The sequence below is a fragment of the Dromiciops gliroides genome, chromosome 4 (assembly GCF_019393635.1).
Source record: "Dromiciops gliroides isolate mDroGli1 chromosome 4, mDroGli1.pri, whole genome shotgun sequence".
NCBI lineage: Eukaryota > Metazoa > Chordata > Mammalia > Microbiotheria > Microbiotheriidae > Dromiciops > Dromiciops gliroides.
The window spans coordinates 16,249,627-16,276,371 of NC_057864.1; the positions used below are offsets into that span (position 1 = coordinate 16,249,627).

A 26,745-nucleotide genomic window follows, 5' to 3' on the forward strand; every position below is an offset into this window, starting at 1 on the left:
TTGTCCATCTTAATTTGTGTATTCAGTTTTTTTTAAATTTATTTTATTTTATTTGTATTTTTGTGAGGCAATTGGGGTTAAGTGACTTGCCCAGAGTCACACAGCTAGTAAGTGTTAAGTGTCTGAGGCCAAATTTGAACCCAGGTACTCCTGACTCCAGGGCCGGTGCTCTATCCACTGCGCCATCTAGCTGCCCCTTGTGTATTCAGTTTTTATAACATAAGAACTTTCACTTTTTTATCTTGGTTAATTGAAAAGTAACTGGAAAATTCTATAAGAATTGACGCCATTATCTCAAAGAGATTAATTGGCTACAGATTCTTGACCCACAAGAACCAGAACTTGATTCTCTCCATGATTGTCTGACTTTGGTTTGGTGAACCTCGATGCTTCTCAGGCCATGTGTTTCAGTTTACCTCTAGCACAGTTTCAGATGTGGAAGGGGCTTGAGGGGTCATTTGGCCCTGTCTGGGCCTGAACAAGAATGTCCTCTTCAGCATCTCACTTAGACTTTGTTCAAATACCTGCCATGAGGAGGAACCCAAATACCTCCAAAGGCCCCCCTTTCCTCTTTGGGGTTAATGTGTCAGTTTTCATTTTCTACCCATTACCCCTCTTTCTTCCCTCTGCTGAAGACATACATGTATAATCTTGTTTCTACCCACTAGCCCTTCAAATAGTTGAAGACAATGATAATTATGTGTCTAAGTCTCTTCTTTACCAAACTTCAGTATCTCCCGTTCCCTGGGGTGTGAAGGCCCGGTTCTTTCTTGTCTCATTTGGCCTCCTCTGGACTCTCTCACTTAAGTACCTTCTTCCTAAAATGTGCTGCCTAGAACCAGAGCACAGTCACCATATGTGTTCTGCCCGTGGCTGACCACAATGAGAATATTGCCTCTATAGTTTAGACTCTTTGCCTGTCTTAATGCTTTAACTTTCTTGACTCCTGTATCATGGGGTTGACTTATTTTGACCTTAGAGTTTGCTAAAATAGCAGGTCTTTTTCAAACATGCTTTCTCCATCTTGTGAAGTTGATTTTTTGAACTTGTAGATAAAACTTTCCATTCCATTTGGCTCCAGTGGTCTAGTTTGTCAAGATTTAAATAGTGACCATCATGCAGTGTGTTGGTTGTCCTTCCCGGCCTTGTGTCATCTGCAAATGTGCTAGGCATGGCATTTATGGAACTTAAACCACACTGAGTGAAGGAAGGACAGATCTCTGGTGTACTCCGTTGGAGAACTAACTCCTTCCACGGTGACATCGACTGTTGATGACCTCTCAAGATCCCTCTGTCCAATTAATCTGAAACACTCCAGTGGTAGAGGTGTGTCAGTCACATCTTCAAGTTGTCCACAGAAAGGCCAGGAGAGATTTTTTTTCTATTGAATACTTTGCTAAAACTCATTTAGTATTTATTTATCGCATTCCCTTGAACTACCAATTTTGTACCTCTGCTGAAAAAGGAAATAAAACGAAGCTGGCATGACCTACTCTTTTTTTTTTTAATGACCTACTCTTGATGAGGCCATGGTGGTTCTTTGTGACAATTCCTTTCTTTTCCAGATGTTTACAAGCCAATTCTTTAATGATGCCTTTTAGCATTTTGCTAGGAATCAGTTAAGAGGACTATTTGTAGCCTTCATTCTCTTCCTTACTTTAAAAAAAATTGAGTCACCACTTGGCTATCCACAGCCCCATGGTGCCACTCCCATTCTCCATTGACTTTCCGTGATACTGACAGTTGCTTAGCTATCATAGCTGCTGGTTTTGGGGGGCTTTTTTTCAGTACCTGAGAATATGGCTCCTTTAGGCTGATGACTTCAACTCCTGAAGGGCCCCCAGGCCCTTCCTCACTGTCAGTTCCTTATTGGCCATTTTTGTTTGGTTGCTTTCAGTCCAGTCATTCTCTTTAGTCGAGAAAACAAGCAAAATCACATGAAGCTCTTCTGCCTTTTCTCCCCCATCTGTTGTCCTTGTCTCGTCCACTCCGACAGTTCTGTCTTTTCTTTGATCCTCCTCCTTTTCTATAACACACAAAATACAGAAACCCCTTTTTGCTGTTGTTGTTCTTTTAAAGTACAATCAGAGCCAGGAACATTTTTTTAAATCGTGTGCTTTGTCCAAAGTTCTTTACTGGGTACTGAAGGGATGTACAAAGATGATGATAGTGCAGGGTAACGTACACACCAAGCCCACGGTGAGTGCTTTGGACGGCACTCGGGGGGCCGAGGTGGGAAATTCCCAGGAGAGAGGCATTGGAGAGGAGACGCTGTCCCAGGAAGATGTGCACTGCTGGTTCTTGGGGGTCCTGGGCAGGATCTAGATGACCATTTGTTAGAGATTGTGTTCAGAACCACATTTAGTGAGAGGGCCCCTGAGAGCCTTTCTAACCCTGAGGATGTGTCAGGCGGCCTGTGGGAGCAGAAGTGCCTCCGGCCTGGATTAATTAGAGACCTAGCATCAAATTGTTCTTCCAGTGGTACTTGTTGGGTCATTAGGAGATCACTTACCCTTCACCTGCAGTATGGAAAATAACAGTCATATGTATGATGCTTTATGAGATAAGGTAGTTGTGAGACTCGAATGACAAGCACAAGGTGCCTCTGGGTCCTCCCAGACATGGGTGCCTCAGCTGTCCCTGGAAACCCCTTGTATTTGCTTACCGCTGTTTTGTGTATTCAGGCAGGTGGGTCCCAGTTAGTGCAGATAAGGGATTCCCAAGCAGTGATCCCTGCCCTCTTTGAAGTTCGATTAAAACACGGCCTTTGGTTCCAGCTCCGTAGAAATGTGCAGTGGACGACTGCAGGGGATTCAATCCTCCTGCTAATGGGGACCGGGTTATACGCTGTTTCTCGCCATAGAATGAAAGCTGCCCGATGACAGAGGCTGTATACTCGCAACATAGTAGTGCTGATTGAAAAGAGCTGTCGAGCGCGTTGTAAACCTGAGTGCCTGCCGCCTGGTCATCGTTAGTCTGGAAGAGGCTACCAAGGAGGGGTTGCTCTTAGGGGAGTTGGTGCTTGAAGGATGTTTAGGTGGACGGGGTCGGGGGAGACCATCTAGGCACAGGGGATAGCGTCAGCACAGACTCGGAAACAGCAGCATGTGCAGCTTGGTTCCTGGGCCAGAGACCCATCCTGTTCGGTGAAGTGTAAGATGGGTGAGGAGGACAGAGAGGGTGCAGAGCCATAACCATGGATCACGGAAGGGTTTGAAAGCCAAGCGTTTAAACATGGTCGGCTTGGGGCTGTGTGTCAGCCTCCAGCTGTGCTTGTTCAGCCCTTGGTAGATGCTGCTACGAAGTCCAGCCTGGGCCTGGGCTGAAAAGGAGAGGCGTACCACAGAAGGGCAGGTGCCATGCTCTGCCACGGAGGGCTCGCCTGCCTTAGCCCCCTGTTGCCCTTTGGTAGAAGTGGCAGCTGCTAATCAGCTCTTTCCTCATGAAAGAGAAAGGTCACAACAGAGAAGGTGTTGTGATGGTAGCGTGCTTTGTGATCTGTCTCCATCCACCATTTTATGAAATGGGAATTGACAGAGAGCAGGGGTCTCGGGGCTTTTAGTTTGAAAGAGACTTTGGTTTGTAGGGCCAGGGGCCCAAGGGCGGACATGCGTGTTACTATAATAGGAGCCATTCCACAGAAGAGGGCCACTCGGATAAGGTGCCCTGCCCTGCGTCTGCCTGGCGCTTGGAACCCCTTGCTCTGCCCTGACATCAAAGTGCTTCATTGAAGACACACGGCTGCATCTTGGCCTGCTCCCATGGTGACAGTGGCCGTGTCTGCTGGGCCCGCATGAGGGACATGAATTGGAAGGGAAGTCAGTGGCCGTCACATCCAGCCCAGAGCCTAGTATGACAGGAGGTCATCCAGCTTCTGCTCGAAGACAGCAGATGACAAGGGAGAATGTTGGGAAGGGTTTCCCTATGATGACTCAAACCTAAATTGCCTCTTTACGGTGTTTACCCCTTGTCCGTGGTTCTGCCCTCAAGCCAAAGAGTGCCCGTGTAAGCCTTCTACCATAACACAGGGGAGCTTGAGACGCTGGAAGACAACCGTCCGTTCCCCTTGTCCCTCCTCGGCACTGAACAGCCCCAGTTCTGTGTGCTGGTTCTTGTGACACAGCTGGCACTGTGTGTACCCTCCTATGCACCTTCTCCAATGGAAAAGTGAATCTCCTTCCTAAAATGGGGAGGCCACATGTGGTCTGAACAAGGCAATACCAGGTGCTCTCACCACCGTGCATCAGAAAGGATTCCCCCTGCTATGGGACAGGGTTACTAGAAGGCGAGAGGAGACAGCTGCCGCGTGGGAGAGTTCGACAAAAGGCATTTGGAGAATTATTCTCATTTGCCTTTTCAGTTTCTTCTGTCTGACTTACACCACATGTTGAGGGGAACAGAATTCCTGTTTTCCTTGAACTTCTCTGTATACAAATAAAATGGATATGACTAATTTTCTCATAGGATAGCCCATCTACTAAAAATACCCCCTTTCAAGAAAATCAGGAAATTTTCTGAGCAAGTTAAAAAAGGATTCTGAACTTCAGAAACTGTTGTTTCTAAGAACCAGAAGCTCCCAGCCCTTTAAAATCTTTGGATCCTTTTTATCCTTGTTTGAAATAGCAAAAAAGCAAAGTCCTTTCTCCTCCCTGGATTGTTCAGGGGGTGGTGATTGTGAAATACCATGAAGGTGTGATTTCCTAATATAACACAGGGCATTGCCGCCTATTTTATTTTCATTTTCTAGCGTACTTCATTATTTTGTCTTATAAACTCTTTAATTTGGGTTTAGCCAACACATTCATTGTATAGCCTTTAATACTCATTGCAAAGGGCTTGATTAAAGTATTGCAAAGTAAATTTCCATTGGAAATTTATACATGCCCATTGACATTAATTATAATGTGATTTAATAAGCCAAAAAGAAGCCAGTATTTATCACGTGTCTTCACTGTGTTACTAGAGACATTTATAATAAGACATGAAGGTAACAAAGAACTTATTTTGGTTTGTATTTTAAGGAACACAGTCACAAGTTATATTAGTGTTTATTCTTTTTGAATGAGAAGAATATTTAACAAGCACTTACTATGTTACAAATATTGTGGTAAGTTCTGGGATACAAGTGGATTTTTTAAATTTTTTTTTTGTGTGGGGCAATGGGGGTTAAGTGACTTGCCCAGGGTCACACAGCTGGTAAGTGTCAAGTGTCTGAGGCCGGATTTGAACTCAGGTACTCCTGACTCCAGGGCCGGTGCTTTATCCACTGCGCCACCTAGCCGCCCCCTACAAGTAGATTTTTTAAGACTGGTTCCGGGGGCGGCTAGGTGGCGCAGTGGATAAAGCACCGGCCCTGGATTCAGGAGTTCCTGAGTTCAAATCCGGCCTCAGACACTTGACACTTACTAGCTGTGTGACCGTGGGCAAGTCACTTAACCCCCACTGCCCCGCAAAAAAAAAAAAAAAAAAAAAAAAAAAAAAAAAGACTGGTTCCTCTTATCCTGCCCAGGCTGAGAATTTAGGGGCTACTCATGGGCCTGATAGCACCACTGACGGGCACAGGAGCCATGTCCTACTCTGTCTCCTGGGCTGACCCATCCTTCCTTAGGCAATCCGTTGGACCACCCCCAATAGACACTCTATTGGCAGAGTCTCTTTCCATTCAGAACTCCCAAGCTGATGGAATCCATCCACCTCAGCCTCAGGAAGCTGGGATTTATAGGCACGTACCATACCTGCAGTCCAGGAGCAGCTCGTATTCTGATTAGAAGAGGCAGTGCACACAGGAGGGTTTCACTGAGGGCCCAGATGTAGGGCCTCTGGCCTAACCCAGTTATGGGCCCACGGAGCCCAGGGAGGGTCGCAGAAGGGTAGATGGCAATGCCTGGGGCCTGGGTGGTGCAGAGGCAGGTCAGAGGGGAAGGTATGCTGGGCCACCCCCCTCCTCGAAGGATGGGAAGCCCTCTGTCCAACAGTTGATACATATTGGTTTTGTTGTTGTTGTTGTTATTTTGTTTTTTGGGGGTTTTTTGCAGGGCAATGAGGGTTAAGTGACTTGCCCAGGGTCACACAGCTAGTAAGTGTCAAGTGTCTGAGACCGGATTTGAACTCAGGTCCTCTTGACTCCAGGGCTGGTGCTTTATTCACTGCGCCACCTAGCTGCCCCCTCTTGTCAGTGCATTTTTAACATCATTTTCTTTCCAACCATCCAACCCTTTAGTGAAGTCTGTTATAACACTGGCAGCAGACCCCAAAACTGTGCTTAACAGGTAGTCTGAGTGAGGAAATTTGTGTCCCTCTCAGGGCGGCGTGCACCCATGTGACTCCCTGATCGCTACCTCAGAGGCGGGTTCAGCTGCTCGGCAGGGACACCTTCATTTACACCCTTGTCGTCACCCATGCTGCTGTCTCTGTCCCTCACATCTGCTCATGGAACTCTTCTTGTGTCTCTCAGAATTGCTCCTGTTAGGTGTTTCTTACGTCACGCTGTTATCTATCCATTCCACGGTGAATGGTCTGCCTCTTGAATCATAATCTTTCTGCTACAGAAAGAGCCAGTTTTCTCTCTGTATCATTTGACCGCTTATCTCTTAGGGGAGCAGTTCCTCATTTTCTTTGTGTCGATCCCGTATACATCTTGCCTGCTACACTTTCATCAGTGAAGCTCTTTGTCAAGATTGGCCTCAAGTTGCTAGTTTCTCTTCATGTTTCATTGATTTTGCATTGGTTTATTGTACAAGAGCATTTGCATTTTATGTCATTTAAATTGTCCATTTTGTCTAAGCAAAAATCTTTTGACCAAATGTCCATGTCAGCAGAGCCTTGTGGAGTATAAGAAAGAAGAGCAGAGAATTAGAACACCAGATTCTGTCATTAAGTTCCTGTATTGACTGGGGGAAATGGAATTGCTGTCTCTCCTTTTATTCCTGTAGATTCAGATGTGCTAGTGACAGCCTCACCATGATTTCTATCATGTGTTTTGTCTTGCGCACTGAAAAAACAGAAGAATAAGAAAGAGCTTATGACCAAGTGGGTAGTGGTTGCTTTGGTTTGAGTTGGAAAAAATTACCAAAGTATAGATTTAGTACACGTGGATCTTGAGATATATTTATTTGGAAAGCTGATTATCTCATTGGGCTCTATAAATAATCAGTCATAGCAGTATGAGGGGTCATCATGGGCTTTCACTCAGTGACATAAAGCAGAATTCAGTTTTGTTTATGTTGTGGCCTCTGTTTCATTCTTATACCTTCTCAGCCCACCTCCCCTCCCCCAATTTGGCCATCTAAAAATAGTACAATGAAAACCTCTAGCTAATGTTTTTTATTCTTTGCAAATTTATCCAAAAATGGAGATATACATCTTCTGCATTTCAGTGAGACATTCTGACCTCCCAGGGCTGAATGATCGTGGCCAGTTATGTACCTCAGCTGGATGTTTTGTCACCTGAAATGAAGACTGGGTAAGATAGTTAAACATAGGAGGGAAGAACTGGGGCCAAAATGCAGCGATCATCATTTATTTACCACCTCTGTGCAAGTCTTTGGGGTGAAAGGTTTGAGGCATGTTCAGTGCTACATCAGGGGACTGACGTGCAAACACTATCTACCTGTTTATCCCCCGATTTGGACAAGGGGATGGAGACCCCCTTGTCACACATGCAGATGGATAGGCAGCAGTTTGCCTGGAAAAGACCTAGCAGTTTTATTGGACTCCTTAGAGGTTCTTTACGGGCCAGTGTGATATTACGGTAAGCAAGTCAGTGACTGCAGAGGTTGTAAGCTCCATCTCTCACACGGGCTGGCAAGTTGACCTGTGGCCGGATAGTTGGTCAGTGTGGGAGACAGAATGTGGACACAAGAACGTCCCGACTCTAACTCCAGCACGCGTTGACCCCTGCACCGCAAGCCCACGAGGACACAAATAATGATATTCCAGTACTTGCTGTGTCAGTGTCAAGGACAGGTACGGGCCCAGGTGCCAGGGAGCATCTCCTTCCATGATCTTCTCTGTCCCAGGTTAGAAGTGGGCAGTGCCCAGCCTGGCATGATCCCCAGAACTCTGGGTGTGGAGCCTCGCTCTGTCACCCGTGCAACCTTGGGCAGGCAGCTCAATTCAGCAAGACCACAATGGAATTGGGCAGGATGCTTTCCGAAGTCCGAGCTTGGACCCCCAGTGGGATAAAATCGAGGGGCTCTTATTGTGTGACTTGAGAATGAAGAAGGTTCCTGTCTGATTTGGAGGTCACGGCCTCTCGCAGAGCTGACCTACCAGCTACGTGGCAAAAGAGTTAGCAGCTCCTCCGGCCAGCCACTGCCAGGTAGAAGCAACACTCATTCTGTATCTTGCAGCAGGTAGACTGACACCATCTAGTTTCTCGCTTGGGAATTCTTTCTCTCTGATCCACTCTTTCAGTGTGATGTTCCCATTCCCCTTTGATGGCCTGTGAGTAACTTAGGCACATAGACTGAGCGACTAATCATGTGTTAATGTGACTCAATGGCAAGTCTGGCCTTCAGAAGCAGCAGAATCAACAGGGGAAATTCCATTGCAGATCTGAGCTTCCCTACAAAGAGAAATTGGTGGCTGGTGTGGACATGATGGGAAGCTTGGGAAGAAGTGACCATATCATTGTAGAATTTAGGATAGAAGAGAGGAAAGCGAAACCAAGTCTGGCAAGCAACATAGACTCATAAAGGGTCTAGAGAAAGCCCAAGTATAATGCCAAGGAAAGGTTCTTTACGAGGGAAGCCATCTGCCCGAAAGATCAAAGGAGGGTCAAGAAAGAAGGAAGAACAAAGAGAAACCATTTCAATGAAGAGGAAGAGGGAGATTTCTGAAGGAAAGAATGACATACTTGCAGAGGACACTTGTGAGCCCAGTTAGACTTTTTTTTTTTAAGCGAGGCAATTGAGGTTAAGTGACTTGCCCAGGGTCACGCAGCTAGTAAGTGTTAAGTGTCTGAGGCCTGACTTGAACTCAGGTATTCCTGACTCCAGGGCCGGTGCTCTATCCACTGCACCACCTAGCTGCCCCCCCCCCCCCCCCCCCCCGCCCAGTTAGACTTTTAAAAGAGATACCAAAGGTAGAAGCAGGGATAGGTGAGAGGAGACTCTGAGAGCATTGATCAGCCAACCCACAAGCACTTAGTATGCAGCACCTGCTAAGTCCCAGGCAAAGTGTGAGGCACGAGGACACAGACAGAAAGGGCTTCCCACCTGGCTGGCACAGAATGGATACCAAGTAAGCACAAGGTGACTTGGGTAAAAGGCACGAGATGAGGGCTCAGAAAGAGCTCGTGGGGAAGGTGAGGCTTGAGCTGAGACTGGAAAGAAACCTGGAGTTCTGAGAGGTGGAGGTGAGGAGGAGGCCGGAGAGGAGGAGCCATCCTGGGTTCTGTCCAGAAGGCCCCTGATGTGCAGGGAGGCGGCAGCAGTGCCCGGGGCCCTGTCACTGGCCAAGGGCATCAAAGGAGCAGCAGGGCCTGGAGGGGCTTCATTGAGTGGGTGTGAAAGGGTAGATGAGGAACAACTCCAAAGGCCTGAGTTATCATCTTTTCCTACTGAGGTGTTCTTAGTTAATGTTATACTCTACAAACAGAAACTTTGGGAAAGTTTGGTTTTAAGAATGCAGAAATACCGTAACAAATCAAAATTTCCTAGGTGGAATTGGTTTTTACGCTGGGCTGTTTTGTTTTTTTAGAGATTTGTTTTTTCCCCTTTGCAGGGCAATGAGGGTTAAGTGACTTGCCTAAGGTCACACAGCTAGTGAGTGTCACGTGTCTGAGGCTGGTTACTGCAACCTGCATTCTAATGGATGGATCCAGCAAAGAGCAACAGCAGCTCCTTAAGCAGACAGACAGGCTGGCGAGGGACTTCTCTCAAGCACCCAGTGATGGGCCCCTCCGAAATGCGATCTGTCGATGTGTGTTTAACGGGGCCCACAAGGGCGGTTTGGACTCAGAGTTCAAGGACTGTAAACAGAGGTCCTAGAATTATTTAATGTTAGGTCTGGAAGGGCCCCGAGAAATCATCCGGTCTGTTACTGATAAGGAAGCTGATGTAACTTGAGTTTTTAATGTGCCTAAGAAACATGGCAATAACACACCCACACGTACCCATATACATACATGTGTGTATAAGCTTGTGTTCGTCACAGCCTAAGGAGACGTTATTTCTCCTCCCTTATCTGTGAGGAAACTGAAGCTCAGAACTGGTGATTCTCTAGAGCTCAAAAACACTAAGCAGCAAAGCTTGGATTTGGAACCGGGCTCTCGTGCTGTTGGACAAGGAAGGAGCCCAAGATAAACACTGATTTTTACTAGCATTGCATTAACACTTATATGGGTGTTTAATGATATGAAAATCCCGGGGTTTTTGAAAGCTGTAATTGAATTAAATTAAACGACTGATAACTTAGTAGAGGTATTTAAAAATCGTTCGATCAAAAAATTGGCCAAATGGAAAGTTGTTGGTACTGTATAAATGATTGCTTTTGGTTCCCATGGACTGTCTGTCACACCCGGCACCGTGTTAATTGTTGGGGATACAGAGGAAGGTGAGAAGAGTCTCCCACTCCAGAAGCCCACGGTCTAATGGGAGAGACAACATGCCAGCAATTAGGTACAGACAAGCTGGAGACCAGATAAATTGGGGATGAGGATCATTGAGACCGGAAACGACTTGGAAGGAGGACTGGGCGACCCTGGCTGAGATCTGAAAGAAGCCAGAGGAGAGGCTGGGGGCAGAGATGGGGAAGAGGAGCGGCCCAAGCACAGGGCGGCCGGAGTAAGTGCAGGAAGGCTGGGGTGGGCTGGGGGTCAGGCCGAGTCTCACTTGTCTCCTCGGCATGCAGCTGAAGGCATTTGAAGAGCAGTTGGAGCTTCAAGATTGTAGGTCAGCAGAGAGGCTGGGGTAGGACGGGCGGGTCTCAGGATCCTGCCATCTCAGTCCTACCCTCCCTTATCCTTCTGTTCTTGTTGTAATAGGGGCAGCGCGGGAGACACCCCAGAAAGACCGCAAGTGCACAGACAGCTGTTGTTGGAGACACTAGTTATGGTCAGGAAATCTACTTGCTTAGAAAATTCTAAAAGTCGGCATTATCCAAAAAAATAGGACCGTTTTATTTATAATTAGGATATTAAAGCTGAAGTGTTGATACAGATCCATAGAAATGTCCTTTGACCCATTAATGTTTTATGTCTTTGTGTTTATATTCAAAATTCACACATGAGGTGAAGGGAAGGCAGAGGGAATCCAGAGTTTCTCAGGTGTCTTATTACTTGGCAAGTGCTGGGCTGTTTTGTTTTTTTAGAGATTTTTTTTTTCCCCTTTGCAGGGCAATGAGGGTTAAGTGACTTGCCTAAGGTCACACAGCTAGTGAGTGTCACGTGTCTGAGGCTGGATTTGAACTCATGTCCTCCTTAATCCAGGGCCGGTGCTTTATCCACTGTGCCACCTAGCTGCCTCCTGGACTGTTTTACATGAGTTCAAATCCAGCCTCAGACACTTGACACTCACTAGCTGTGTGACCCTGGGCAAGTCACTTAACCCTCATTGCCCCGCAAAGAAAACAAAACCAATATTGTCTCAGTTGACCTTCATAGTCCCTTCTCTCTTTTCCCTTGGAGCTGTGTAGCAGTCTCCTCTGTGAGGAGGCACCAGAACTTAGATGTTTATTTATTCCTTCAGCGTTGGACTTGGATTCTGAGCAGCTTTTATCGCTGTACTTATTCTAAGTGAAGAAGGAGGCAGCATTCCGCGATGGAAGGAGGCCTGCGTTTAGACTTTGAGGCCCAGCCTGGCTTGGCTGTGGCCCTGTCACGTACGACTGCGTTATTCGCACCATCGTCCTTTTTCTTCTCTGAATCTTGGTTTGCTTGTCTTGGAGGGAAGGGATGGGCATAGAACCCTAAACTCCATGTCCTTGGAACCGAGACTGAACAGCCTGACTCTCTCTGATCCCTGAGGTCCTTGGAAAATGCTCGATCTCTGTCAGGGATGTCGACAGCTCTTCTGTTATGCCCCACTCCCTTCCGTTGCCGTGTTCCTCGGTCTTTTCTGATATTTTCAGAGTTGGTACGGTTTTATGACATGTAATTATGTTATTGTGTCTCTAATGTGTAATTATGTATTATTGCAACAGATATAAAAATTTGTCAAATATCATTTTTGTGGAAATCAGATCTAACCTTTGATGACCTAGGTCATTATGATGAAAATCTCCATCCTCAAATTTGCTGGGGGGGTTAAAACCCATTGAAAAAGGCAACGATGATGAGATTTACAACTCCCAAGGCCTGAGTTATCATCTTTTCCTACTGAGGTGTTCTTAGTTAATGTTATACTCTACAAACAGAAACTTTGGGAAAGTTTGGTTTTAAGAATGCAGAAATACCGTAACAAATCAAAATTTCCTAGGTGGAATTGGTTTTTACGCTCTAAACCGGTATATGTAGCTGTGCTCATTTTGATTTATTATTCCTCAAGTTACTTCTTCTTTTAAGGATGTTTGATGATACTATTTTTTCCTTTATGTGAAAACTCACCAATTTTTACATTATTGCCTTCACAGGAATCTCCTCTACGTATATCCCCAGAGCCTCAATTTTGCCAATCGTCAGGGCTCTGCCAGAAACATCACTGTAAAAGTCCAGTTTATGTATGGGGAGGATCCCAGCAATGCCATGCCGGTAAGAAACAGGATTTGTTCTCTTCCTCTCCTCTCTAGCTGTGATTTTGTTTTCTCCCACTTGGATGGGAGCCAGAAAACTCAAACCTGAAATTATCTGTTAAAAAATGTCTGAGTGAAGAACTTTTTGGTGTGGATATAAACATGTATATTTCCAAACCAAGTTAAATATTCATTCGGTCAACACATGTTTATTGACTGGTCCACACGCTGCAGGGAAATACAGCGATGACCAAGGTAGATGGATGTCTTAACCTAAGGAGTTTATAATGTATCTGGAGAGAGGAGACATGTCTGCACTCATTGAGCAGGAGGCCACGTGCGATGGGTTATCACTTCAGAGTGCTCTAGAGGGGCAAGCCAGGGAGATCAGGAAGGGCCTGATGTACATTGGCTTTGCAGGAATAGGGTCAGTCAAGACCGCAATGGTGGGAGGGGAGCTAAGGAATGGTGGATTCTGTTTGCCTGAACCGTAGGATTCAGTGTAGGGAAGAGAGCGGGACAGGAGGCTGTAGGCAACAGCCAGATATAGAGGGGGTCCCTTAGGAAGGGGTGGCTCGCCTGTCCCCCGGGGTCTTTAGTCGGATCTGGAATGGCCTCCTGTGGGTTTTGTTGTTCAACTCTCTGTCAGACCAGATGGCCACTGAGGCCACTGCAACTGAGATTCTGTGACCAGATGTCATCAGGCCCCTTTGAAATCTGGGAGCCTGATTCTGGGGGTTCCACAGCCAGCTCCAGTGCTGAGGGAGTTGGCCCTGTGGCACTCACCAGGGAGGTCTTTAGAATAGGAGGGTGGGGACAGGTAGAGGGATGGAGACCTGGGTTCGAGGCCCCCTGCTGTCTGACACTCACCAGTTGTGTGACTGGCCTGTGCTTGAACGTCCTCATCTGGAAGATGGGAATCATCGGATTTCAGCTTCCTGAGAAGGGGGTTGTCGGTCAGCACAGTGCCTTGTAAGGAACAAAGCTTTAAGGGAATGAGGCTAGAGAAAGCCTCTGCAGCCTTCAGAGCTCAGTGTGAATGTCTGTGGCCCAGATTGCTCCGGGCATGGGAGTGGCCATAGCTCTGCTGCTATTTATGTTTAAATTTGGAAAGGGGGGGAAGGGGACAAACCACTTCCATCTGATCTTGGGGAAACGTTCCTTCTGGAATCTTCTCTCTGCCTCCCTGGTTTTGTCCCATGCCCCTTTTCATCCCCGGTGTTTCTTGTTCCTGGGTTCACTTCCTCATCTCTTTTCTCTGCTTACCCCTGGGAGTCCCTGGAAGCCCCTTGAGGAGGTTCCCCAGCCACACTGAGGGGGCTCCCCGTCTTTATTGGGCCCTCACTGCTGAGGGGCATCGTAGGCCGGGAGCAGGAACCATCCCTGTCCTCGTGTGCTGTGTTCTCACTTTGCTCAGTTTGTTGACATTTCCATGCTTGGCCCAGTGTGTGTTGGTGAGAGTCCCGAGGCCAAGAAGTCTGGGCAGTCATCAAGCACAGATGTTAAACTCCAAAGGTGCAGAGAGGAAGCTCATTCAGAATTGCTATGTCCTGATCTCTGGAGCATGCGCACGGGCATGTCGCAGCTTTGCAGCCAAGCTGGTGTGCACAGAAGAATGAGAATGCGTTTGAAAACCTATGATGCTGTAGTGATGAAAATGTTCTATGGAAGGCTGTTTTCTGGAGCTTCTGCCTCATGTGGGTTGTGTGACTCAGTTTCCTCATTTGTAAAATGGGAGTCATAGCGCTTGCCCAAGCTGCCTGCAAGGTTTTTGTGGGTGAAGCGTTTTCTGTGGTGTATCGTGGTGTTGTCATCAGTGTCATCTTGGACTACTCCCAACCTAGGAGGTCGTGGGGGAGGCGGGATCAGGAGCCGAGGGCCTGAGTTTGTGTTCTGTCTTTGCCATCTTCTCCTGTGTGACTCTGGGCCTGCCAGTGAAGAGGCTGTGCCTCATGGCCCCTGAGGTCCCTGCTTTCTCTGTTGTTGTTTGTCCTTCATTCTCCAAGAAGACCATGGGGGGGTCGGGGTGTCATGACTTGCGCTGAATTGAATTTATGTGAGGTCTGGGTCCAGTGGCGAGATATACATCAGGACAACTGGAAATGGTCCCCGATATTTAAGGCAGTTGGGGTTGATGAATTGCCTAGACTCACATAGCTAGTAAGTGTCTGAGGTGAGATTTGAACTCGAGTCTTCCCAACTTCAGGGCCAGTGCTCTATCCACTGTGCCACCTAGCTGCTCTGCCCGCTCTCATCACAGGGCTCAGGGGCATCCTTTTCTTCCCTAGCCTTCCTGTCACAGAATCATTTGTTGATGCGCACAACTTCCCAGGGAGGTAAGTGGTCCTTGGTTTTCAGAGAGGCTAAAGTCTGTACCCAGGCCTTTGGGGAGGAAAGTGCCCACACAGAGCTGCTCATTTCTCCACCCCGTGCCTGCTTGTGCGCTTCCTGGAGCAGGACCTCCCTGGCTCACGGGCACCAGACAAAGCTTGGCCGTATCCCCCACCACTGCTCATGATACAGGGACACGAGGAGGTGCGGGTGGCAGATGGCGTCGGGCGCCTTCACAAAAGACATGATGCCACCACGTCAGCCGACCCTCAGACAGGGCTTTGCCAATCTCCCTCAGTTCCCATGTTAACTGCTTAGACGATACAAGCAGGATCCCTCCCATCTTGTGGTGGAAGAAACTGAGGCTCCCATTGCCCAGGGTCACAGCTAGTGAGGGCAGAGACAAGGCCTTGAGCCCTGGCCACGGCAGAAAGGAACCCGAGAGGTCCTCTGCTCAAGTGCCCTCACTTTGCAGTGAGGGAATTGAGGCCCAAGAGAGTTCTGTGACTTGAACCCAGCTCATCCTGACGCAGAGTCACTGACACTTCCCCACAGGGGCTGGTCTTCCCTCCCAGATGGCTGTGTCTGCCATTAATTGGCTCCACACGGAAAGAGTCTGGTCATTTATTGTCTTACCGGCTTGTGCCCCTTTTACTCAGAACAACCCTGTCAGCTTGGTGCTAGTCTGCCTGTTTACCCCCAGACAGAGGCCCCATTTCAGCGTCGCCCCAAGACACAGCAGTGGGGCTGGGGCTGGCCATCCCGTCAGACCCACAGGCTCATATAGATTAGAATGTCCTTTCATATTGAAACTTAGAATGAAGACGAGAGAAAGTCCTGTCTTGCCCCTCATTAGACTGAGGCAAGACTTGGAGAGTTTGGGGTGAAAGTTAAGCTGCCCGTGAGACAGACCTTGGGAGAACATGTGTCTCTGTTAAGGGGCTTGTGAGTGGGTCCGATGGAGCCCGGATACCCAGAGCTCCTCCTCCCTGAAACGTTCCGCTTTGTCCTCACACTCTCAACAGCCGCTGTTCTTCGTTGCAGGTGATCTTTGGCAAATCCAGCTGTTCAGAATTTTCAAAGGAAGCCTACACAGCCGTGGTGTATCACAACAGGTACCGCATTCAGACGACTGACGGCGTCCAGCTCTCTATGGGTTGTGTTCATTGAATGTACCAGACTCTGGGAGATGGACGCTGGGCTTGGGATTGCCTTCCCCTGGGTGCCCCCCACTGGTTCTTTCACTCCCGTGCTGCAGTTTTCGATCCCAAACTCTCAGGTGGCTGAGGATTGATGGGAAAATCAAGCTGGTGCTCACAGAGTCCACTCCCCATCCACACTGTCTGACCTCAGCTGGGCCCTGGAGGCTGTGATCATATTTTATTCATCTCTCTCAAAACTATCACTTGAACTGTGTCTGAACCTTTATGGTCTTTTCCCCCTGAGTGACAGTGTGGTGTATTGGATAGAGTGGTAGAGTGGTGACCTTGAAGTCAGAAAGATCTGGGTTCAAATCCTGCCTCTGACACTTCCTAGCCACGTGACCTTGGACAAGTTGCCTTTGTCTGCCTCAGTTTCCTTACCTGTAAAATGATGAAATTGGGTTCAGTGGCGCCCAGAGTCCCTCTACCTGTGAGTCCGTGTTCTCCTGTTCCTGCCTTCCCTTGGTCCATCTCTGCCTCTGTCCATCTCACCAGATGACCTATTGTTTTGGGGGCAGTGGCAAGACCACTGGACACAAATGGACTTTCCTAAATCTTCCTTCTCACCTGACGCTTCTCCCTGTTGTCACCCCACTTCATGCCCCCTTCAGTTCCCAGCATGACCCTGATGACCTCTGGACTCCCAGCTCCCCTCCCAGGAAAGGCCTTGCAAGGCCTCGGCCCTCGCCTCTCCTTGGGGCTCTTCTTTCCATCCCAGCTCAGGTCTTTCCTTCCACATACAGACAGGCAGCGCGCAGAGAAGACACCGGGCCCTGTCTGTCCCCTTCCTCTGCCCCCTGACCCTCAGCCTCTGGAACCGCTCCCACTTTTCCCTGCTCCTCCACTCCTGCTATGTTGACTCACCCCCCTCGGTCCCCTCGCCCCCTGCGTGTTTGGCCGCCCCATCCATCTCCTTTGCTTAGTCGGTCCTCACGCTCCTTCTGATCATCCTCTGAGGACCCATGCTGCTCTCTTGGGCTCCTGCCTCCCCATCCCGAGGGCTCACCCGCCTCTCAGGCTTCTCACTGGCTCACAGATGCAGGGACCGAACCCTTTACAGGTAGTCAGTAGATATGGCGCCTACTGTGTGCCAGGCCCTGAGCCAAGCTCGGGGGATACAGAGGCAGGTGAGAGACATTGAGGGGCTCACATGCTAATGGGGGAGATGCGGATCACAGGGTGCTGACCAGCTGTAGGCAGAATGAACCGGAGATATCAGCCAAGCAAAAGCACAAGCGTGAGGAGGATGGAGAAAGGCTTCCTTGGGCACTGACAGCAACCCTGAGAGGTGGGTGCTCATATTCTCCCTGTTCTACCAGTGGGAAGACTGAGGCAGCCAGAGTGACTTGGCCAGGGTCACACAGCTAGTCAGTGTCTGAGGTCGGATTTGAACTCAAGGCAAGCACTCTACACTGGGCAGCTAAGCCATTGCCCATGTGTCCCAGCAGCCTTTTCAAGGCAGGCTGCCCCAGGGCGCGCTCATCCTCTGTCTGTGCAAAGCAGGTCACTGTCCGACTTCCTGACTTCTGTTCATTTGGCCTTCATCCCACCATTATCCCACCATCATCATTGTTCCCTTCCATGAGGACTGACAAGAGGCCAGCGAGCTTTGTGATAAGCAGCAATTCAGTGGCCTTTTAGGAAGGCGAGTTAGTGCAGTAACAAGGTCAGAAACCTTGTGACCCGATGGAAAAGTAGAGGTGCAGGCAGTCTTTTCAGGAAGTTTTAGAGAATGAGACAGATGGAATGGCAAATTAAGTGGTATAAGGCGGTCGGGGGGCTTCTTTGTAGAAGCCTGGGAAGGAGCCCACAGGGAGAGAGACTGAATGTGCACGAGAGGAGATGCCTGGAGCAGACTTGGGAAGGGGCTCCAGAGCACAGCTCCAGGGCCATCCCCTGGGGCAGCAGGTGACCTCTGGGCAGTGAGGTGTGAGGGCTGCTTCACGTCGGGGTCTATAGAGTTAGGCACAAAAGAGGAAAGGTCTGGGGCCGTGTGGGGAGCGATGGCGGGAGGAGATCAAGGGGTGGAAGAGAAGCGTCCACAGGCGAGGGCCGGTCCTTGGTCGGTGGCTCAGCTTCCGTCTCGTACAACGCCCATTCCTGGGTGGGCGCTTCATAAGTCAGTCTTTGTTGACGTGGACCGAAGACCGTGGAGCTTGAGCCCTCGGCTGACTGGGGGCAGGGGCCTCGGTTTGAATCCGTGCCATTTTCCACGGATGCTCTGCAGCTTGGGAGCAGGAGCAGAGGAGGTGCAGGATGAGGGTGATGCAGAGCGGGGGAGGGCTGGTTTGGCAATGAAGGAGGTTCTGGGCCAGTGAGGACCTTCAGCATGGAGGCTAGTAGATTACGCAAGCGGCGTTCCTTCCCAGGTCTGTTTCACCGTGGGAGCACCTGAAGCCAGTGGGGACCAAGGCTTGGCAGAGTAAGGACAGTGAAGGAGCAGATGGCCCTGTGTGGGAGTGTGATGGCCATAGGTCAGTTAGGACCAGCAGTCTTGCTTGAGTCTGTCATAGCCTCATTGTGTGTAATCCCAGAGGGCAAGAGTAAAGTAGTTGTGGATGTCAGGCCCATGAGGTGCAGGATCTGCTGGGGGTTAAGTGACTTGCCCAAGGTCACACAGCTAGTAAGTGTTAAGTGTCTGAGGCCGGATTTGAACTCAGGTTCTCCTGAATCCAGGGCCGGCGCTTTATCCACTGTGCCACCTAGCTGCCCCCCCTTGTATTTTTTTGACTGTTCATTGTGAAGGAAGAATCAGTTGGCAACAGTCACGGGAGGTCTGACGATGCTTTTGATCTTCCAAAAGAAAAAAGATGACACAGTGCCTAGAAAGGGACCTCACCGACCTGCTTTTATGTAAAGAGAGTCTCTCCCCTTCTTCCTGAAAAGACCATTAAGGAATAATTTCTAAATTGCCGCGTTTTGTTTTTTAAACCTCTTTCCCTTTGTGTCCTTTGACTGTGTTGAGACCCACATATCACTGTCGCTATCATGATAAACTCTGAATCACCAAGAGTGAATTTAAAGCAGACACTGCTTTTGTGCTGTATCGCTGACTTCTGATTGTAGCGGCTTTGCTTTTCTCTGAAGGTCCCCAGATTTCCATGAGGAAATTAAAGTTAAACTTCCCGCCGCCTTGACCGACCACCACCACCTGCTTTTCACCTTCTACCATGTGAGCTGCCAGCAGAAGCAAAACACGCCCCTGGAGACGCCAGTGGGCTACACGGTGAGCGGCCTTACCTCGCAGTGATTGGTGGCAAGGAAGTGGTTAAGCTGCCCTGGGTGTGAATATCGTGGTTCTCAGCATTCCTCTTTTCAGGAAGGAAAGAGTCGTGAATGTCTTATGCCTATAACCCACCACATCCTAGGGTCCCGTGCTGGGGGAGCCAATGTAGGAATGTCTTTTTGGGGTCAGACCCAGACAGACCTTCTTGGTACAGATAGCCTCCTGTCACGGATAGGGTCTTTCCTAAAATAGACTGGTGGTTGAGATAACGTCTCCTTTTCCTTCAAGTGGATACCAATGCTTCAGAATGGACGGTTGAAGACTGGTCAGTTTTGCCTGCCCGTCTCCCTGGAAAAGCCCCCCCAGGCCTATTCGGTGCTCTCTCCTGAGGTCAGTACATCTCATTCTAGTACATTCTAGAGAAATTAAGAAAGAAGTAACACTGCACAGCAGATAGGGGAAACATTCTGCTTGGCTGCTTTACTGAGGTGGGTTCTGTTCTGAAGTGAAAGGATATCTAGTCCTTGGAGGGCGTGTGATTTCATCGTATGAGCTCTCGCTCTGCCGCTAGCGACGATGGCCTTCCATTCCTTCCTGCACAGACAGCCTCAGTGAGTTTCTATGGCCAGAAATCAAGCTGGGCTGCCTCGATTGGCCGGCCCGTGGTCAGTTGTCAGGCCCACGGTCGGCTGTCTGGCTCATCCCAGAAGCTGTGCCCACTGAGATGAGTACCCGCAGCAGCTTTGCTCGGGCCTATCCTGCAAGGCCCACGGGCCAATGCTGTGGACAATGAATGAAAACTCCAACTAGGGAAGACCATAAACATGGGAGGATTGTTCACTTCAGTTATTTACTCCAGGCTTCCTTCCCGTTCACAAGCTCCTCAGGTGTTTGTATCTGTCTGAATCAGCTAAAACTGGGATGGCCGAAGAGCTTAAAGCCAGCTGTTACATTTGGTAATTGATCCAAAACTGAAATAAATCATTACAGAATATGTAACAACAGAATAATTGTTTACAAAAGTTTAATTTCCAGGGAACACCCCTTTGCATGAAGTGAATTTATAGCATCCTGTTCTTTTAGTCATCCAGAGCGGCTTAAATAGAAGATTTGTGGTTAAGGCGCTTCAGACATTATTCCTGAGTACGCTGGGCAGTTCTAGAAAGGGAGACTGAGAACGTCTTCTGTTCTCCGTACGCCGAGAGGACGGATGGCTGCCGGGCAGACGTGAGTCTGTGGCCTTGGAGCAGCTCCTCTGCCCGTGCTGGTAGAGAATGCCTCCTCATTAAAACGACAAGACGAATCATTGTCTGCTTCCAACCTTCTGACCTTTGTTTCCCAAAGTCCTCTAAAGAGGAGAGGGCGTCACTTGGCAAAATGAACTTGAGCTGCTCTCGTGAGAGGTTCTTTCGATACCTTCTGTTTTTATTTCCTTGTCCCCTTTCTTTGCCCAGTGTTACCCATTGTTATAAAGAATTTTAAAAGAGCATCTCAGCAAAACTGACCCCACAGCCGGTTCTGACAGTGTATGTACAGTCTCCACCCCTAGAGACCCCGCTCCCCACCCACCCAGAGGGGAGGGGGCTCATCTTTCCTTCTCTGCAGAATGGGCGGTCATAGCACCAGGGCTTCAGCATCACAACTCCTGGCCACCTGTTTCCCTTTTGAGATGGGGGCATCATTTTTTTTCCTTGGACCCCATTTGGGGAGAGAAAACTGCCACTCTGCTTCCGTAGGCTTTCTCCCAACAGAATGACAGGCATCAAGAAAGTCACTCCCCCTCTCTTTGTAAAATCTTTTTCTGAACAGAAAAATTTCCTTGTGGCCACCAGGTGATGTACGTATATGCTCCTATCTCTTCTCTTCCCCCACTGATGCGTTGGCTTAGGTCAGTCAGCCAGCATTTATTAGGTGCTTACTGTGTTACGTCCCAGGAATACAGAAAAAAAGGTAAAACCGGTCTTTGCCCTCGGGGAGTCCCCACTCTGATGGGGACAGAACACCCCGACAACTGGGGACGATGACGGGGAAGACGAGGCCTCTAGCCCAAGGTGGCATTTTAGCTGGTGCTGGAGGGAAGCCAGGAGGCAGGGGGCGGGGGGACACCCCAGGCCTGGGTCAGTCGCTACCAGGCCTCTGTTGACTCATTACAGGTGCCTCTCCCCGGAATGAAGTGGGTGGACAATCACAAGGGAGTTTTTAATGTGGAAGTCATTGCCGTCTCTTCTATTCACACCCAGGTAAGTGTGCAGTGACCCAGGATCAGATATCCTTTGAATCACAAGACTCGGAGTTTCTGATGAGATTCTCAGAAGGATCTTGTGTAAGGAAATGCATTTCCCAAAGGACTCCCGGGACGGGCTTCATTTGATCGGCCGAGGTTTCCACTTGGAGGCTTCTGATTGATTTTGTTCTGTCCATATGCTGACACATTACTGATCTCGAGCTCGAGTGACTTTGTTGACATTGGACTGTGGAAACAAGGAATGTTCTGATGCTGATGGACACTTTGAGATCACAGTCCTGTCATGGCTTCCGGTAGGCCTGGATGTGTTGCAACATCTTGGCTGGCAGGCCAGATTTGTGACCCTGGACAAGTCCCTGACCCTCTGAGCTGCTCAGGGAATTAACTCTTTAGGACTGTAAGTTGTAGCGTGTGAATCCGTCTGCGCTGGCAGTGATGAATTCATTAGATCTGGTTTAAAAACAGACACACACCTTTGGTGCTGGCACCTTTAAGTTACTGTTATGAAAAGAATGCACCCCTTGGAAAGAAACTCTTTTGTAATGAAGAGAGCAATATTTTATTTTATTTTGTTGTTGTTGTTATTTTTTTATTTTTTTGCAGGGCATTGAGGGTTAAGTGACTTGCCCCAGGTCACACAGCTAGTAAGTGTCAAGTGTCTGAGACTGGCTTTGAACTCAGGTCCTCCTAACTCCAGGGCCGGTACTTTATCCATTGTACCACCTAGCTACCCCGAGAGCAATATTTTAATAAAATAAGTGACCCAGATCATAGAAGGGTAGCCAAGTGACTCAGTGGCTAGAGCATCAGGCCTGGAGTCAGGAAGACTCCTCTGCCTGAGTTCAGATCTGGCCTCAGACACTTCCTGGCTGTGTGACCCTGGGTAAGTCACTTAACCCTGTTAGCCTCAGTAAAACGAGCTGGAGAAGGACATGGCAAACCCGTCTAGGATCCCTGCCAAGAAAGCCCCCAATGGGGTCAGGAAGGATCAGATACAACAACAACAAAAAAATCGTATAAAATAGTGTTGGTTTGCTTTATGTACTAGACTAAAATGCTTTCGCCAAACGCTTCTCCATCATAGTATGCCTTGGTCTCTGAGCAGAATAGTGAATTCACCCAGCACCTTCGATGTGCTGGGGCTCAGAATGCCAGGCCCACAAAGAAGAGAGTCCATGTCCTTAAGGAGCTCACAGTTTAATGAGAAAGAATGCAGACAGAGATAAGCCATTTAGAATCATGTTCAGAATAATAGATAGCAAACAGTTTGGGGGCAGGAAGAGCTCAGCACATAAGCTGTGGATTGCCAGAAATGAGAGGTGAACTCTCCTGTATGCTGCCCCCCCCCACCCCCCCACTTTGCCTGCTGGGTAAAAGTGCAATAGATGGGATCTCGAATCCACAGCGGAGAGTCAGGGAAATCAGACCAGAAAGAGTGTGCAGTTAGAGGAGAAGCCCTGGCTTTTTGTCCAAGGAAGAGAAGTGTGGTCGCGCCTATGAATTACAAACATCCATGTGGCAGCTTCCTGGAGGATGGATTGGAGAAAGGAAAGGGGAGGCGCGAGTGGTCCAGCTGCAAGGTGGTGGGGGCTGAGCGGGGCTGCTCCGCACAGGATGGGAGGGAAGGGGAGGAAGGGGAGAGCGGTGCTGAGCTAGACAAGAATTGGCAGCTGATCGGGGCTGGTGAGGGAGGGAAGAAGGAGAAGAATGGAGTCCTCTGTGCTGGTGACTGACCCTGAAGGACAGTGGCAAGGACCAGAGAGCATGCTGGCAGCCTGCCCTGTCCTCTCCCCACTCCTTCAGGCCCCCAGGCCCCTGTTGTCTCACTCCTTCCTCCAGCAAGACAGAACAGACCAGGCGTCCATCTGCTCGTTCATGATTTTGCACGAGTCTGTTCCTTTAAGTGGCCCTGATGATTTTCAGCAGGTAGGGAGCTTGCCCAGGTGCGGGCCCCTTCCTAGCTGAGGCTGAGCTTAGGTGACCTGTAACCCAGCACGATGACTCGGCATCCTTGTCAGGCATAGAAGGGAAGGTCCCAATTGTCCTCACACAGATCGACTCGAGGGTGTGTCCTGGGCCCCTTTCCAGAACAGCCCCTAAGAGGCTGTGGTGGTTGTAATGATGGTGACATCCTTTGACTCGTCTCCTGGGACCTGTGGTTCAGGGCCGGACACGCTTGGCGAGCATCAGCTTCTGACACCGAACCAGGGTCGCTGCTTGTCTAGATGTTCACCGTCGCAGCTCGTGAGGAGTCAAGCTTGTCGTTGGGTGTGGGCAAGTCTCTAGATGTGGGAAGGCTCCCACAAAGGGCAGGGTGAGCCCTGGTGACGGCCTGTCCCTCAGATGCAGCTCCCGTCCTCTTAGACTTGTGAGTTCTCTGTGTGTTGAGGGGCACAGCCCCAAAGAGGCTCCCGCTCCAAACGTGGCGCCCACCCCCCCACACTCTAGAACTGACCCATGGCTTTTCTCGGTGGCACAAAGTACTATTGACTCTGTTGGTCACAATGCCAGTTCTGGCCTAGTCACAGCAGAAGCCTGGCACCTGTGGAAAACCTGGATAGATTTCTGCAGTGACCAGCTGGAGCACATGATGGGTCAGGAGAAACAAACCATGTAGTTGTCTTTGGAGTTTCCCTTCTCTTACCGCTTGTGACACGGAGGAATTCTTCATGTTGGCTGCTCACAGCATGTTCCCCCGAGGGAAGGCCTGAGGGGCTGGGCAGGCCATCTCCTCCTGCTCCACCCCCAGGCATCTTCCAGCTCCTGCTGCCTGCCAAGTGCCCAGTCTCTCAACTGACAGACCTCTCGTGCAAAGAAGAGCAAGCTCCCCTTCAAGTTCAGGCCTCCTCCCTGCCCTAGGCCTGTCATGCGAGGGTAGAAGACAGTACCCTCCACTCAGTGATGAACAACCTGGCCACACCCTTTACGTCCCTGGGACTCTGAACCCACGCACAGCGTGATCATCCCAACCAAGCCTGTGCCTCCTGCCCCTTGAGAGCTCATTCCCATCCCCTTTAGCTCTGCCACCTCATTTCATCCTAAGCGTGTCTGTCCCTTCCGCGGTGCCACTAGAAGGCCTGCTCCACAGATAACAGATCTTGATTCCTCTCCTGCTCCTTCCATCTGCTGGCTCTTTCTGAAGCCTGGCCTCTCCTGACACGGCCTCCTGGTCCCCCTTTCCAGGACTGCTCCCTGGCGGGGGCAGAGGAAGTTGGAGTAGGCATTGCCACCTCTAGCTTCTGCCCTTTCCTCCTTCGTTTGGTGGTTCACACTCTGCATTTCTGCCACCCATCACAGTCCTAGTAGCTGTTATTTACAGACCCCAGGTCAGTCTCCTTCCTTCCTCAGTGAGGTTGATGCCCGACTCACAATTTTTTCTCCTCTCCAATTCCTGCTCTCGTGCTTGGGGACTTCGGCCTACACACTGACTTTCCTCAGCCTGCTTAGCTCCCATGAGCTACCACTCCACCCTCCTCAGCCACACACAAGGGATCGTGCCCAGAAACGTGCCACCTCCATGTTCAGTTCTGAAACCCCCTTATCCAGCCATCATCTGTTGACTTTTTCTCTCCCTCTGTCTTCCACCAGATCGTCCCCTCCCACCCCTAGATGCCTCCCCCTTCCCCAGGCCACCTGCCCTTATCCCCATTCTCTCACTTACCCTCAATGTCCCCCTCTCCAGTGGCTCCTTCCCCACTACCCACAAACCTGCTCGTGGCTCCCCACGTTCAGGAAACCCTCCTTTGGTTCTTCCATCCCTTCTGGTTATCATCCCATTTCTTTTCTGCCCTTTGTGGCTGAAGACCTTGAGGGGGCCGTCTACAGTAGGGGCCTCCCCTTTCTCTCCTGTACCCCTTACAATCTGACCCTGAGGCTGCTCTCCAGAGTCTTTCATGAAGGACCTCTCGCCAGGTGCAGTGGCCTTTCCTCAGTCCTCCGTGTCCTCGATCTCCCCAGTGCGCTCTTCTCTCTGGGTTTTCAGGACACCGCCCCCCCTCCCCTTGCCGGTTCTGCTCCTGGCTCTTTGACTGCTCTGGATCCTCCTGGGGGTCTGGGTCATGCCCTTTAACCATAGGTGCCCCCCAAGGCTCTGCCCTGGGCCGCTTCTCCTCTCCTCTGTGCCACTTCACTGGGTGATCTCCTCAGCTCCCATGGAGTCAATGCCCAGTTCCTTGCTGAAGGACCCACCTCTCTTGCCCCAATCTCTTATCTCCTACTGCCTTCCAAAAGTTCAGACTGGACATCCCTTAGACGTCTTAAATTGGCCATTCATAAAACTACGCTCATGATCTTTCCCTCCAAACCCTTCCGTGCCACCCTCCCTGTTATCGTCTCCCCCTTCGTATCCAGTCTCTTGCCTAGGCCTCTGGATTTCACTTCTGCAGGGTCTCTCTCATCTAACGCTGCCCCTCCCTCCCAACTCTGCTGCCCGTCACAACCTCAAACGGAACGTCTCAGAGGGACCTTAAACTGAACGTGGGCCAAACAGACTTCATTCCCTTTCCCTCTGCCTGCTCCCTTGCCCGCAGTCCTCTGACAAAACATTGTGAGGCTCAGTTTGAGGTCTCTGGGAGGCGTTGAAGGAGGGGCTCCGGGAAGCCGAGTGCCCATCACCTGTCACCTTCTCTCTTTTAGGATCCCTACCTGGACAAGTTCTTTGCTCTGGTTAACGCTCTGGACGAGCACATGTTCCCGGTGCGAATAGGAGACATGAGGATCATGGAGAATAACCTGGAAAATGAGCTGAAGAGCAGCATTTCAGCCTTGAACTCGTCTCAGCTGGAGCCAGTGGTGCGATTCCTTCACCTGCTGCTTGACAAACTGATTCTTCTTGTCGTGCGCCCCCCGGTCATTGCCGGCCAGATAGGTAACGTACCCGTGTGTCAGCAGACCTGGCCCTCCTGCATCCCTCTCGTGAGGGAGGGCAGAATTACTCCGTCCCTCATGGGGGACTCACTCTGCATTCTGGATTGGGGATGGGGGATAGGCTACATGGGTAAGTGATTCTGGTACAAATAATCCGGCCCAGGTGCATGAGAAAGTGCTCCCTGAGGCCGGAGGGGGAAGAG

At 49.7% G+C, this 26,745-nt stretch overlaps 1 protein-coding gene across 8 annotated transcripts in view; it reads left to right on the forward strand.

Annotated features, from left to right (window-relative positions):
- Positions 1–26,745, forward strand: part of DOCK7 (dedicator of cytokinesis 7) — a 171,812-nt gene that overhangs the window by 95,061 nt on the left and 50,006 nt on the right. For all 8 annotated transcript variants that reach the window (XM_043964124.1, XM_043964125.1, XM_043964126.1 and 5 more), the window contains exons 15-20: positions 12,574–12,691; positions 16,048–16,118; positions 19,293–19,431; positions 19,720–19,821; positions 21,585–21,671; positions 26,312–26,543. In XM_043964124.1, coding sequence (XP_043820059.1) covers positions 12,574–12,691; positions 16,048–16,118; positions 19,293–19,431; positions 19,720–19,821; positions 21,585–21,671; positions 26,312–26,543 — 749 coding nt within the window. The remainder of the gene's footprint in view (positions 1–12,573; positions 12,692–16,047; positions 16,119–19,292; positions 19,432–19,719; positions 19,822–21,584; positions 21,672–26,311; positions 26,544–26,745) is intronic.